General features: G+C 38.7%; 1 protein-coding gene across 1 annotated transcript in view; it reads left to right on the top strand.

Annotated features, from left to right (window-relative positions):
- Positions 1-215: 215 nt before the first annotated feature.
- Positions 216-13,600, top strand: part of mtr (5-methyltetrahydrofolate-homocysteine methyltransferase) — a 67,280-nt gene continuing 53,895 nt past the window's right edge. The window contains 12 exon segments of the mRNA XM_039787955.1: positions 216-393; positions 1,789-2,000; positions 2,665-2,754; positions 3,137-3,206; positions 3,326-3,418; positions 5,562-5,668; positions 7,207-7,266; positions 7,373-7,467; positions 8,399-8,499; positions 10,962-11,023; positions 11,801-11,868; positions 11,960-12,039. Of these exon segments, the coding sequence (XP_039643889.1) occupies positions 354-393; positions 1,789-2,000; positions 2,665-2,754; positions 3,137-3,206; positions 3,326-3,418; positions 5,562-5,668; positions 7,207-7,266; positions 7,373-7,467; positions 8,399-8,499; positions 10,962-11,023; positions 11,801-11,868; positions 11,960-12,039 (1,078 nt within the window). The 5' untranslated portion in view covers positions 216-353.

The raw sequence follows: 13,600 nt of genomic DNA, 5'->3' as shown, positions 1-13,600 counted from the left end.
TTTCAATCTCTGTGTCACTGAGTTTTGGCCGCCTGTTTCCTCTATCCAGGCTGTATTTTATTTTTATTTATTTTTTTACCTGAGATAAATATTCATTTACTAAAACAGGGCAAATCATTTTTCTCAGTTGAATGCATGAGAAAATGTTACATATTATTAGTGCTCTAGAAAAGCTTTTATTGTGAAGGACGCAGGCCGGAAGTGTAGATGTTTCCTCAAGCGGACCTCAAGTCAGAGGCTCGGGAAAATAAAGAGTTAGCTAGTTGGTTGTCAAAGGTCGAAGGTGGAAGAGTAGCGGCTTGGTCTCCTTCAGACGGACTCCAGGGCTGTTTTTGAGGCTGGCTCTTTACAAGATGGCTCCGACTAATGTCATTAAATACTCTTCAGAAGAAGGTAAATATACGAACGTTAGCTTACCCAGCGTTAACAGTTAGCTTTTAGCCTGCAAGGCTCTCTCTGCAATCTGTGTCCATTCTTACTGAACTCACTGCTGTCCACTTGTTGTAACACCACGTGTATGTGACAAGTTATACAAGCTAAACGTTGTATGACATGTAACCGGATGCGACAGTTTATTTCTGTGTAAAGTTAGCTATCATATAACTAATAATATCCCATTAGTAACTTTAAATGGCAGAGCAGGTAATTATAAGTTAAACATATAACACGTTATGTTGACCAGTATGATGGCAACTAAGCAGCACACAACCAGCTGAGTGACTATCACTGTTCACAGTGTTAAGGTAAGTAACCAGGTAGCCTAAGTAACATTTATTTAGAAGCGCTTTTCACACTTAAAATCACAAAGTGCTTTACAATGACATAAAACACAAGTCCCAGGATGAATACTAGACCTACTATCATTACCTTATCAACACAGAATGTGAGTTAAGTAACTGGTTACAATCGTGACATATTGTAACTAGAGAACAGGTCTGCAAACTAATTAGCATTTTGGAGGGGGGTGGTTGGTGAGCGAAAATAGCTATATACCACTACACAGATATCTATATGCAACCCACTAGACTTACTTGCTTACTACTTTACTACTAATAGCGTTAACCTGTTTATATTTGTATGATCTTTGCCATTAATCTGTTTATATTTTTATGATCCTTCACAATCTTACCGTTAACCTATCAGATATATTTGGCATTACTATGTATATTTTGGAATTTAACCTTATTGGTATTTTACATTTGGACTCTATTTTTGCACTCTTTCTTACTTTGTACTGCTGCACAACAACATGAACACATGAACAATTTCCCTCAGGATAAATCAAGTTCTATCTTATCTGAACTTCAGTACTTTTATAGAGTGACCAAGTTCTGTAACACAGAGTATTGGTCATGTGAGGATTCAAATCCTATGCATTTTTTATATATATATATAAATAAATAAATAAATAAATAAAAAATAGGCTAAATGTAATAACACCATACCCATTAAATTGGTGTTTGATTACATTAAACAATGTGACTTGAGCGTGGGAAAGAAATGATCTGTTAGCTCCATTAACTTGTAGCATTCTAACAACGGTCTCCAGCACTCCGCTAGAATATTAAATAAAAAATACATGATGTCTGAAGGTTTCTGTTTTGATCGAGAAACTTTAAAATGACAGATTAAGTTATTTGATACAGAATATCGTTTGAGTCCAATTAGTGCCTCATCAGGTTGTAATTTTCATTTAAGTATGTTTTTTTTTTTTTTTTTCTTCTTTGAAACATTTGTCTTATTGTACAATCCCTGATGAACACAAAGTCCCTTTTCTTATCTTTCCAGGATGCAGATGTCCATTAGAGTCCGAGCTGCGAGCAGTGCTGCAGCAAAGGATCATGGTCCTGGACGGTGGTATGGGAACCATGATCCAGCAGCATAAACTTGAAGAGAAAGATTTCAGGGGGGATGAGTTTAAAGAGCACCCTCTTTCATTGAAGGGCAACAACGACCTTCTCAGTATCACACAGCCCAATATCATTTACTCCATACATAAGGTACGTCATCCAGGATGAAACGTAAAGGGTCTGGTCACCCACCCTACTTTGGCTTATTTACCCTAAGTGATATCAGCCATACAGTTAATTTCATTTTTATTTGTTGTGGTTTTGAGATACATATACATGTATCTGTCTTGAGTTTTTTGACGCCAACCCAAGTCCAAATTAAGTAAATGGAATATTGATTGTGTTGCTCAAAGCAGTCCGGAATGACATTTAACAAACCCCAAATCAACAAGTCTTAGTAGACAGTTCTCAGTGAGGACTATGTCTCTTAGGGCTGCACAATATATTGTTTTTTAAAGTATCGTGATATCAGTTGGCACAATAACCATATCGCGAAAGGCTGAGACATATCGCGATAGACACTCAAAGAGTTGTGTGTCAGTGTTAGTTGAAAGAAGTAGGAAAAAAAAATGCTCTCTAAAATGTAACTTCTAATATTAATTCACACGCGCAGACTTCTTGTGTGTTCAATTTAATGTTCAATTTGTTCAAAAAAGCATGTTGGACATTATTTCCTTTCATTCGTTTTAAATTTTAACAAGCACTTTGTTGTTTTTTAGCAGAATACTGAAAGCTGCAGAACTGAGAACACTTTGATATGTTTATTTATCACAAGTAATATCGTAACCGTGATATTTACTCTCTGGGTTTCTAGGACTACCTCCTGGCTGGTGCGGACATCGTGGAGACCAACACGTTCAGCAGCACCTCTGTCGCCCAGGCAGACTATGGCCTGGAACACATGGTATGATGTCTGACGCTGCTAGACCACTGTGGATAACTCATTCACTTAGCCCTATTTCTACATGCAGCTGTATGCCCTTCACCCAGTTCTGTGACCTTGCTCTTATCTCCACCATAAACTACAACATCCTCCCTGCACTCCCTGTGGCTCCATTTTCACAACGGAGTGTCAATTTGCAAAGCTGATGTAGTCACCGTACTAATATTGGCACGTAACACAAAATGTAATTATTTGTTGAAGATTCAGTAACATTATCACATTCTCACCCTTATTATCTGACATTATTGGCAGTTGTGGTATCGGCCTTAACTATATTTTAGTCCCAGCTTTTTTTCTTGCTTTAAAATGAGACTTGTGTTGTGTGTTTTCATTTGTTGTGCAGGCTTATCGCCTCAACAAGGCATCTGCGGAGCTGGCGAGGAAGGCAGCCGACGATGTCACCAAACAAACTGGTCAGCTGAATTTTTAGCATTACAGCAGCAAAGCATCGGTAGATAACTGTACAATCCCAGACTCTTAGGGATTTCCTTACTTGTGTAACATCAACTGTAATCTGTGTGTGTGTTATCAGGCTGTAAACGTTATGTGGCCGGTGCAGTGGGTCCGACCAATAAGACCCTGTCTGTATCCCCGTCTGTGGAGAGACCTGACTTCAGGAACATTAGTAAGATGAATTTACTTCTTTTTTTTGTCTCAGTGCATGTTTGGACACTGTACAGTAATGGAATGATTCAGAGGCCTGGGAACATGAAGTGATTAAAGGAAAGGGGGAGAAACACAAATGATAAAAATGAAAAGGACTTTATTATAAGGTGTAACATTTAACTTTGACCCACCAAGTGACCACAGCAGTTCAGTTTGTATTGTTCATGCTGGCTCACTGTCACACTGCCATGGCTTAGTGCAGTGTTTCTGAAATGGGGGTACGTGTCCCTCTGGTACTCTGGAGGACTGCAGGCGGTACGTGCGATTTGTTTTTTTTGCAAAATTTTTTTCAGTTACAAGGCTGTTGTACTAGAGTCTAGTAACTAGACCATTGTACCTCTTTATATAGACTTCCTTTTCTACCAAAAATGTGACGTTTTTGTCGCCTTCTTTGGACCCATTCTTGCTTCCTTACTTCTTCTTTTCTAGTGTCTAGTTTGTTGCTTTTTTCCAATTGTTTTCCCTGCTTTCTTAAAAAATATTGTCACTTTTTTCTAAGTTTGTCGCTTTTTTAAAAATATTATTTGTCCCCTTTGCCCATCTAGTGTTATCTTCCTTCCTTCTTTCTTCTGTTTTTTTCAGTTTTTGTTCCTTTTTGAAGTTTTTGTTGCTTTTTTTGTTACTATTTTCGACCTATTCTTGCCTTCCTTACTTTTTTCTACCGTCTTTTTACAAGGTTTTGTCGATTTCAAAAAAAAAGTTTTTGTTGCATTTTTTCATTAGCAAGGCAGTTGTTTAGTAAATCTATCTAGGGGTGGGCGATATGGACAAAAAATAATATCTTGATATTTTTTCAGATTTTGACGATAACTATAATTAGATGATATCCTTTAAAAATGTGTTTTTAAAAGTCCGAGTTACTTAATCACTGATGATGATAATGGGCACAATGTTGAATGAAAACTGTTCTTATTTATTTTATTTAAAATGTAAGTATTCAAGTAAAAACATTCAAAGACAAAATACTAATACTAATTGAACTAGTGTAGGAACATTGAACTCTGAGTCAACATTCAGTTGTACACCTCTGCTGTAATGTAAATTGTGCAGCATACAAGCAAGATGAAATCATAACAATAAACAAAGGGCTGTGTTCTGTAACATATTTCACACAACCATGTCCTTATTGGAAGCAGTCCTGGAGCTGGGATAGGGCAGTGTCAGGCCAGGTTCTGATAGTCCTTCTACTTGGCTGTATAGTCCTTCTGACCGGGATTTATGCTGAGATCAGGAGTAGTTGGATGTGATCTGACTGATGCATGCTGGGATCAGGAGTAGTTGGATGTGATCTTACAGATGCATGCTGGGATCAGGAGTAGTTGGATGTGATCTGACTGGCCCAGGTGAGGGAGAGGTGCAGTTCTGTATCTTTCTTGATGTTAGAGTATGCATGGTCTAGTGTGTTCTTCCCTCTAACACGTTAATCTACATGCTGGAAAAAAAGCTGGGGAGTACAGACTTTAAGGACGTATGAGCCGCCTGGAAGGCTCTCGTAACGGCTGTGCTGTATCGTGGTCCTGTATTGATTAGTTCAGTGTGGCTGTACTTGTATAAATATACACCGACAGGAGAGCTAGTAGCCGCTGCACAATCGCGCGCCGCCATCTTTGTTGACATGAGTGAACGTGTAGCGTTCCAATCGGTTTCAATGCGTGTTTTGAAGTGTTTTTTTCTAAGTAATTTAAATACTCGATAATTTCAATTTGCACATCGTTAACACAACAATGACGATATTATCGTAAACGATATATATCGCCCACCCCTAAATCTATCACTGACATCGCTGTATTGTTCCTCTTTAAATAGCCTTTTTTTTTTTTCTACCAAAAATGATTCACGCTGGTCAGTTACTTTTGGAACTCAAAAGGGGAACATTATTGAAAAAAAGTATGAGAACCACTGGCTTAGTGGGACACTTGAATTGAACTGAGCCATTGTTAATGTTATTTGTAACACCTGTGCTTTAACTACTACGACAAGTCAAAATGTCTGCTGTGAAAACATCGAATGACCCCAACATGCAAATGAGTATCGTAGCAATGTAATGCACAGTTTATAATTACGTTGACCAAAATGTGTTTGTGTGTATGTGCTTTCCCCAGCATTTGATGAGCTCGTAGAATCCTACACCGAGCAGGTCAGAGGTTTGTTAGATGGAGGAGCAGACCTCCTTCTGGTTGAAACCATCTTTGATACTGCCAACGCTAAGGTATCTCTCATCTCATTGGTTTAAACATGTCCGCTAAATAATGTGACTTATTTTGTACGATGAATTCTGTCCTGAAAAACGCACTCTTAACAGTTACTAGAGGAAAGGATGTTTCCAGGTTGACTGGGTATATACTGTAATAGATGGATAATCATCTTAGGTCGTAATGTATGTATTTTTAGACTTAAGACCACAAAATCATTGATAATGACCTTTTGGAAAAACTCCATCGTTTACATACATTAAATATGTAATTTAAAAGTAATGTAACCACGCTCAAGACAAAAGCTGAGATGGCAGTAACTGGAACTTCTTAATAGGGATCAACCAATTATTAATATCGATAACCGATATTTGTAACTGAGATGCATTTACTGTGAAAATGAAAATCTTTAACTCAAAATTAAGATTAAGATTGGAATGTTACAAACTCCAACACAAAACTGTGTTTAAATGCTTTAAGCAATTATTTAATAAATGAGAAACTTTCAAAATAATACCCAGTAAAAGATAGTCAGATAGTGTTGTGGGGGGGACATTAAGTCAGACTCAGTGGTGAGTGAAACTGAAGCAGAGGGACAGACACAGAGCTGTAGCAGAGCCAAAGTAGAACACTTTTTAATAAATTAACTTTATCAGTTATCAGGCAAATAAAACGCTGATAAATATAATCTGCAAACTGCCAGAAAAACAGCCCGATAATCAGCCAGGGCTGATAATCGGTCTATCCCTACTTTTAGCAGGTTTTTATTCTACATTATTGGATTTACCTGCTGGTTTAGGGATAACAGACTAAATTACGAAAATATTAATTTATCAAAACTCATATATTTCAGTTACAGGAAACAGCTCGGCAGGAAAAGTAAGTGAAAGTGGCTTCAGTCAAGGTTAGCTGTGGTTATCACCAGCTAGCTTCATCTGGATGTGGCTCTCCTGCTCCAGCTGTGCAGTTTACCCCTTGGTTTGGTTGTTAGCTGTGATTTCTATGGCCTATAAAATGCATATAGCAAAATAAATGCCATCAGGTCAGATTCTGGTCTAAAAAAAGTTTTGACTAAATATGTACTTAGTGCATTTTGGCTTTGCGCGGTAGAATTGTCCAAGAACATTGTGTTAGTTTTTTATTATAATAACGGCAGGATATTACAAACATTCATGGTGTTCAGTACCTTGTGGCACTGAAAAAAAAAATCTGTTGTGTACTTATACTCTATGTTAGACAAGAAATGTTTTAGGCATTTACTAAATGTCTTTATTCATTGCTACTCATGTATGTATGTCTCTGTCTGTCTGTCTGTCTGTCTGTCTGTCTGTCTGTCTGTCTGTCTGTCTGTCTGTCTGTCTGTCTGTCTGTCTGTCTGTCTGATTTACACAGATGGTTACACCTTTGATGGGAACTCTGTTTGAAGTGGCCTGTGACATACATTTTTAAATGGACACCTGCTGGCCAATTAGGACAAGAGAATTTTCTGTGGGCATTATAAATCAAACTTAAAGTTTCTGTTGATATCTCTACCTCTGTATGTTTCCCTCTACAGGCTGCCTTGTTTGCCATCGACCTGCTGTTTGAAAAGGGCTACGAAAGGACACCTATATTTGTACGTCTGTACATTGCTGTATGTGACTAATGATGAATGTATTCTGTGGGGATTAGTTGACTTCTTTAAATGCTCCTCTTGCCATCTTGTCCCATTCACCTTATAGATCTCAGGGACCATTGTTGACCGGAGTGGACGTACTCTGTCTGGTCAGACAGGAGAAGCCTTTGTACTGAGTGTATCCCACATGAACCCTCTATGGTGAGTTACTGTACATCACACATAACTACGCTTACAATATACAAAATGGTGTCAAAATGTTCTGTTGAGTTCTGACAATATTCTAACTCTTTTACACTACTCCCTCTCTGAAGTGTATTATAGTGCGTTCCTTTTTTACTCTTGAGGTAAGAATTTCCGAGGTCAAAATCGGAAACGGGCCCCCTGAACTCGGATTTCCGAGTTGGGAAGTTAGACAACCTCACAGTACCAGCGTAATGCGTTGTTGTAAACTGGTATTGCCAACGATGGCTTACCTGGCTAGAGCTAGTCTATATCCACAACATTCCGCTTCCGCGATTGCTCCGGTACCGCCGGAAATTCCGCCGAATGTCCCTCTTTCAGCCAGATGTCCGTCCCCTTCCTCTGTCTTTGTGTTGGCGTTCTAAACTCCGGTGGATTTCTAAAGGACTGTGGTTAACTGCTCCTCAGATCTCTGCAGGGTAAATCCAGACAGCTAGCTAGACTATCTGTCCAATCTGAGTTTTCTGTTGCACGACTAAAACAACTTTTGAACGTACACATGTTCCACCAAAACTAGCTCCTTCCTGAGACTATTTTGTAGAGGCAACAGGGCTCCGTCCGGCTCTTAGCACCGCCCCCCAAGACAATTGTGATTGGTTTAAAGAAATGGCAATAAAGCAGAGCACGTTTTTCTCCCATCCCGGAATGCTGTGTGGACTAGCCAGACCCTCCTCCGCAGCGCTGTAGAGGAAGGTCTGGCAATGCAAGACTAGGCTAGAGCTAACCCCACAATGAAAAATCCGACTTGTAAATGGAATGCATTCAACTCGGGTGTGACGTCATTCCCCGCTCCGGGGTCTGAGTTCCGATGCAAATGGAACGCACTATTAGCCTGAACTGAAGTCTGATCTCCAGTTTCTCACTGGTTTTGTCCCTCTCTATGTTGCAGCATTGGTCTGAACTGTGCCTTGGGGGCGACAGAGATGAGGCCGTTCATTGAGGCCATAGGAAAAAGCACCACAGCTTTCATTATCTGTTATCCCAACGCAGGTAACCCTCACTCAGTCTAAACAACTACATACAGGTATATTCAACACAGTGCAGGCCTGAAAAATGCCTAAATCCAAATATACAGTTGTAAAGGTTTGGGCTCCCCTTCTTAAAGAGTTTATTAGAATGACTAATTACAGCAGGTGAACAGAATGTATGGAGTCTTGATAGTGCCAGACCCCATAACTAAACTTTTCAGACTTATTGTTATTGTCATGTTTTTAAAAGGCCATTCAAATTTGTAATTACATGGTAATTAAAATTATGCTTTTTTGTTATTGATAAAATTATGTGAATTTTTGTTTTTTATTTTTTAACAACATACAAAACCTACAACTTGCAACATGAACACATCTGATAAAATTTGCCTTAGATTTAATATATTGGCGGGGATCATGTCAGAGCTTAACAGCTGACCAATCAGAGCTCCAGTTGCTGTGGGTTGGATGACATTTTTTGCTATAGTGCGTACCTTCTGTCTCCCCCATGAGGAATTATAAGTAATGACAACAACACTGTTGGTGAGTCCCGCATGATACAAGCCTTCCGTGATCACGCACCCCCTACTCCTCCTCGATGCAGTTGCTAGTAGCCAAGGAGGATTAGATAAATTCTGTTGTAAAAACTAGTTTCTTTCAACTCAGGCTGCTTACCAAACTGAAGCCATTTTTATCTTTCACTGATTTTGAGAGGGTTATACATGCTTTTATCACAACTCGCCTGGATTACTGTAATGCTTTATATGTAGGTGTTAGCCAGGCCTACCTCTCCACATTACAAATGGTTCAAAATGCTGCCGTTCGATTCCTTACCAGAACTCGTAAACGAGATCACAGTACACCTGTTCTTGCCTCCCTTCATTGGCTACCTGTTTGCTTCAGAATACATTTTAAGATTTTGTTGTTCATTTTTAAAGCTATTTATGGTCAAGCCCCAGCTTATATCGCTGAACTACTGAAGCCGCACGCTCCTCTGAGGTTGTTAAGGTCTGCTGACCAGCTACTCCTTGTTGTCCCAAGAACGTGGCTCAAAAATAGGGGAGATCGAGCATTCTCAGTCTGGGCCCCAAGGCTGTGGAATGAATTGCCTCTGCATGTCAGATTGGCCCCCAACCTTCACATTTTTAAATAATGCCTTAAAACTGACTTTTATTCATCGGCCTTTAAACCTGATTGAGAGTTGTATTCTTCATTTTCATTTCTAGTTTACTTGTTTTAAATGTTCTTTTTTGTGTGTTTATAATCTGTCCGAAATCATGTCAATGTCCAGCACTTTGGTCAACCTGGTTGTTTTAACCCTTGTGTTGTCCTTCGGGTCCCAGTGACCCGAAGGACAACACAAGGATTATGTACTTCTGTTTACTTTGTTGAGAATTGCTCTCTAAACAAGGGTTAATACAGCACCTTAGTTCTTGTTTGTACAGCATTTTGGTCATCTTAAACTGTTTAAATGTGTTCTAGAAATAAACTTTACTTACTTACTTTACAAGAAACAGGGTTTAGAGAGCAATTCTCAACAAAGTAAACGGAAGTACATCATCCTTGTGTTGTCCTTCAGGTCACTGGGACCCGAAGGACAACACAAGGGTTAAATGTGCTGACAAATAAAGTTGGATTGGATTAAAAAAACATGATGGACTCTTCAGAAGCGGTCATTAACTTCACTTAAGTTTCTGCGCGCGAAAGTCACCGGACGCCCCAATCTTCTGAACATAGTCCTACTGAGAAATCCAGAGAGAGTTGTGTGGAGCTGATAGTCTTAATTACCTTTGTAGCAACTCATGTGGTAATGGCTTGAATGTAACAGACGTTCATTAATATCAAAAAGTTAGGCACTAAAGCTTTAATTCAAGTGCCAGAAGAAAAACAAAAAGTGTTTAAAGCTTTTGAAGAAATCATTTTTTTCCATGACAAATAAAATTGAATTAAAAGACAAAAGAAGGCTATTGAATTATATAATCTTTCAAGTAGATCAAGTAATTAGTTACACTGTGGACGTCTATTATTATTATAATAATAATAATAATAATAATAATAATAATAATAATAATAATAATAATTCCATTGGCACACTCTACAGTAGACTTCATACAAATGTGCCCTGACCTTGATACAGTACACAATCCTCTCCAAATCAGTGGCATAGTTTACTTCATATTTCTATATAATACAGATTCAAACTTATAAATAAAAATGAATAAGGTACTTGTAACAATTGTAACAAACCCCACAAACACATACTACAGTCACAGAAGTGACCAGTGACACAGATTGGATTTATTGCAGGTAAGGTTAGTTTTGGATTAGTGCATGAGGTTAACTCACTGGAAATGATTCTGCTGTTCTTTTAATCAGCTGGCGCACATGCTGACCTGTGGCCTTATTTTTGTTGCATCATGTGTCAGACCACCCAGGATGATGTAATGATTACATGAGCTCTGTTTCTTATCTTCTTTCTGTTAGGTCTTCCCAACACATTCGGAGGGTATGATGAAACCCCAGAAGTAACAGCCTTCAATTTAAAGGTTCTACTCTATTCCAATTATTTATTTCAATTTTTTAGTATTGATGTTTGATGTTAAGATATACATCAACATAGGTGACTGTTATGAAAGAATCTGATCACGATTGTTTTGTGGTTGGTCGGTCATCACTCAGATGAACAGTTAAATCGGTCATATAGTGTCGGGAACAATCCCTGTTCAGTACTCCTGTAACACTAGACATCCATTTTACAAAAATCACTGTCAAATATAAATCTAAGCATGTGTTCTCAGTTTCAGTTTTACCCAGAACTCTCTCAAGATCATCCTGGTTTAAAGCTATAGTACGTAGTTTCTGTCGCCCCTGTGAGAAATTCTAAGTAATGACGACACTGTCGGCGCGTCCACATGATACAAGCCTCACATGATCGCACACCACCCCCACCCCTCCTCCACAGAGTTGCTAGTAGCCAAAGAGGACACGGAGAATTAAAAAAATATGATTGACTCTTCAGAAGAAGTCATTATCTTCACTTGAGTTTCTGGGTGCGAAAGTCACCGGACGCCACAATCTTCTGAACATAGTCATACTGAGAAACCCAGAGAGAGTTGTGTGGAGCTGATAGTCTTAATTAGCTTTGTAGCATTTGGCAATGGCTTGTGACGGACGTTCATTAATGTAAAAAAACAACAACAAAAAAACGCACTAAAGCTTTAATAAAAGTTGAATTCAAAATTAAAAATGTGTGCCAAGTAAGTCAAGCTGATCCTGGCTGCCTCATTGCTGCAGCTAATATTTAGTTGCATCTTTGTCTGCAGGAGTTTGCTATGGATGGACTAGTGAATATTGTGGGAGGCTGTTGCGGCACCACTCCAGGACACATCAGGTCACTGTCCTTTTTTTTTCTGACAAGAAATTAAATTTCAGGCAATTTTGAAAATTCTAAAATATTTCCCCCTCATCTCCTAATCGTACAGGGCCATATCTGAAGCAGTCAAACAATGTAAGCCGAGAGTTCCTGCTGCTGATATTTATCAAGACTACATGCTGCTGTCAGGTATCTAAACCTCCTGTTATCATCTGTGAAGTCTGCTGTCAAACTTCGCTAATATTTGTGAATATAATTCAAATATTTTATTGATTCCCAGAGGGGAAATTCAGTTTTTTTTTCTTATGGTCTGAGCTACTGCCACCATATCTCATTTCAAGTGAGACTTTCATGTATAGCCCTTGTGTTGACTTCGGGTCAAATTGACCCATTTTCAATTTTTGTTTTATATCAGAAAATATGGGATGTAAAAATAAGCACTGAAAATGTGTAGAAGAAAAATGTAACAATTTAAAATGTTGGGGAAAAAGCAAAAACAAACTGAAAAAAAGGCGTAAAAAAAAAAGGTTGACGGGAAGACAACACAAGGGTTAAACTAGTGAAATCCTGCTTTTTCTGGTTAATGATTAATATAAACTAATGAATTGAGGATGTTGATCAGATGACTTGAAATACAGTAAATGATCAAATAGTGATTTTGTTTATTTACCTCAACTACAGAGAGAACCAGAGGGCTATTTCACAAATACTAAACAGCGTATTAAGCCAGAGTTTCCCAGTTATCCTGGCTCAATTTAGCCTTGACTCAGTTTCACAAAAGCAGAGGAACCTAAGTTATCATGGAGATTATTCTGTACAGCTGGTCTGCTTCTGACCAGGCTAACAGCCAGGATGTATTCATCTTGGAGCCTTTTCTGTTCACTTAGCAGTGATTTCACCTTATTGTTATACATCATATTCTAGCGTTGTAGTACATTGATCTTCATGGTAAATTTCCAGAGTAACATTATCTTCTGCTTACTTTTAAGGCAAATAGTGCAACTGTTAATTTGTGCAAATGATTAGTAGCCTAATCCTTGAATGGTATGATTATGACTGTTTCAATTCAGAGCAGTGGTCAGTAAATGTCTATTTTTAGGCTACTTACGCATTCAGTCGGTCGGGCGATCGTCTGCCACGCCTTCTCTCGCCGTTTCATTACAGCGGCCGTCTTACAAATAATGTGTTTCACATTATCATACTTCCACAAGAAGCTGCTGCTCACTCTGTGTAAAGTATGAACAATGCATATTCTCCATTTTAGCATCAGTAAATCTGTGATCGACCTCGCGGTCTGTTAAGGAAAGCTGTGAACATGCATCTATCCAAATTACTTCAGCCTGGCTCGACCTAGTCGCACCTCCTCAGCCTGGCTTGGCTGTAGTGAAACGCACCAAGCCCGGCTGCTCTGATTAGACCAGGTCAAGTCTCGCTTTATCGGTTATCCTGGAATCATAAATTCTGCTTTTGTGACACAGCCCCCAGACCCTTTTTATTAGGATTGATGCAAACTTCACTCTTAACCCAACCTCCATGTTTACCTGTTCCGTGATTAATTTAATATAGTATAATGTAGTTTGACAAAACCTCAACTCAAGGTACACTTACTAGTTTCCTAGGTCAGGAATGAACTTTCAACAGCTGTCATGTCACACACACCACTCTGCTTCATTTCGCTTTCCTTCATTGTTAGGACTTAACACTTCCTGTTCTCTTTCATATTAAAAGCCTTCTCTTTCCTGCTAGGTTT

This window comes from Perca fluviatilis, chromosome 21 (genome assembly GCF_010015445.1).
Source record: "Perca fluviatilis chromosome 21, GENO_Pfluv_1.0, whole genome shotgun sequence".
NCBI classification, from domain to species: Eukaryota; Metazoa; Chordata; class Actinopteri; order Perciformes; family Percidae; genus Perca; species Perca fluviatilis.
Note: the sequence above shows the minus strand (reverse complement) of the source record. Positions and strands in the feature narration are given on the sequence as shown.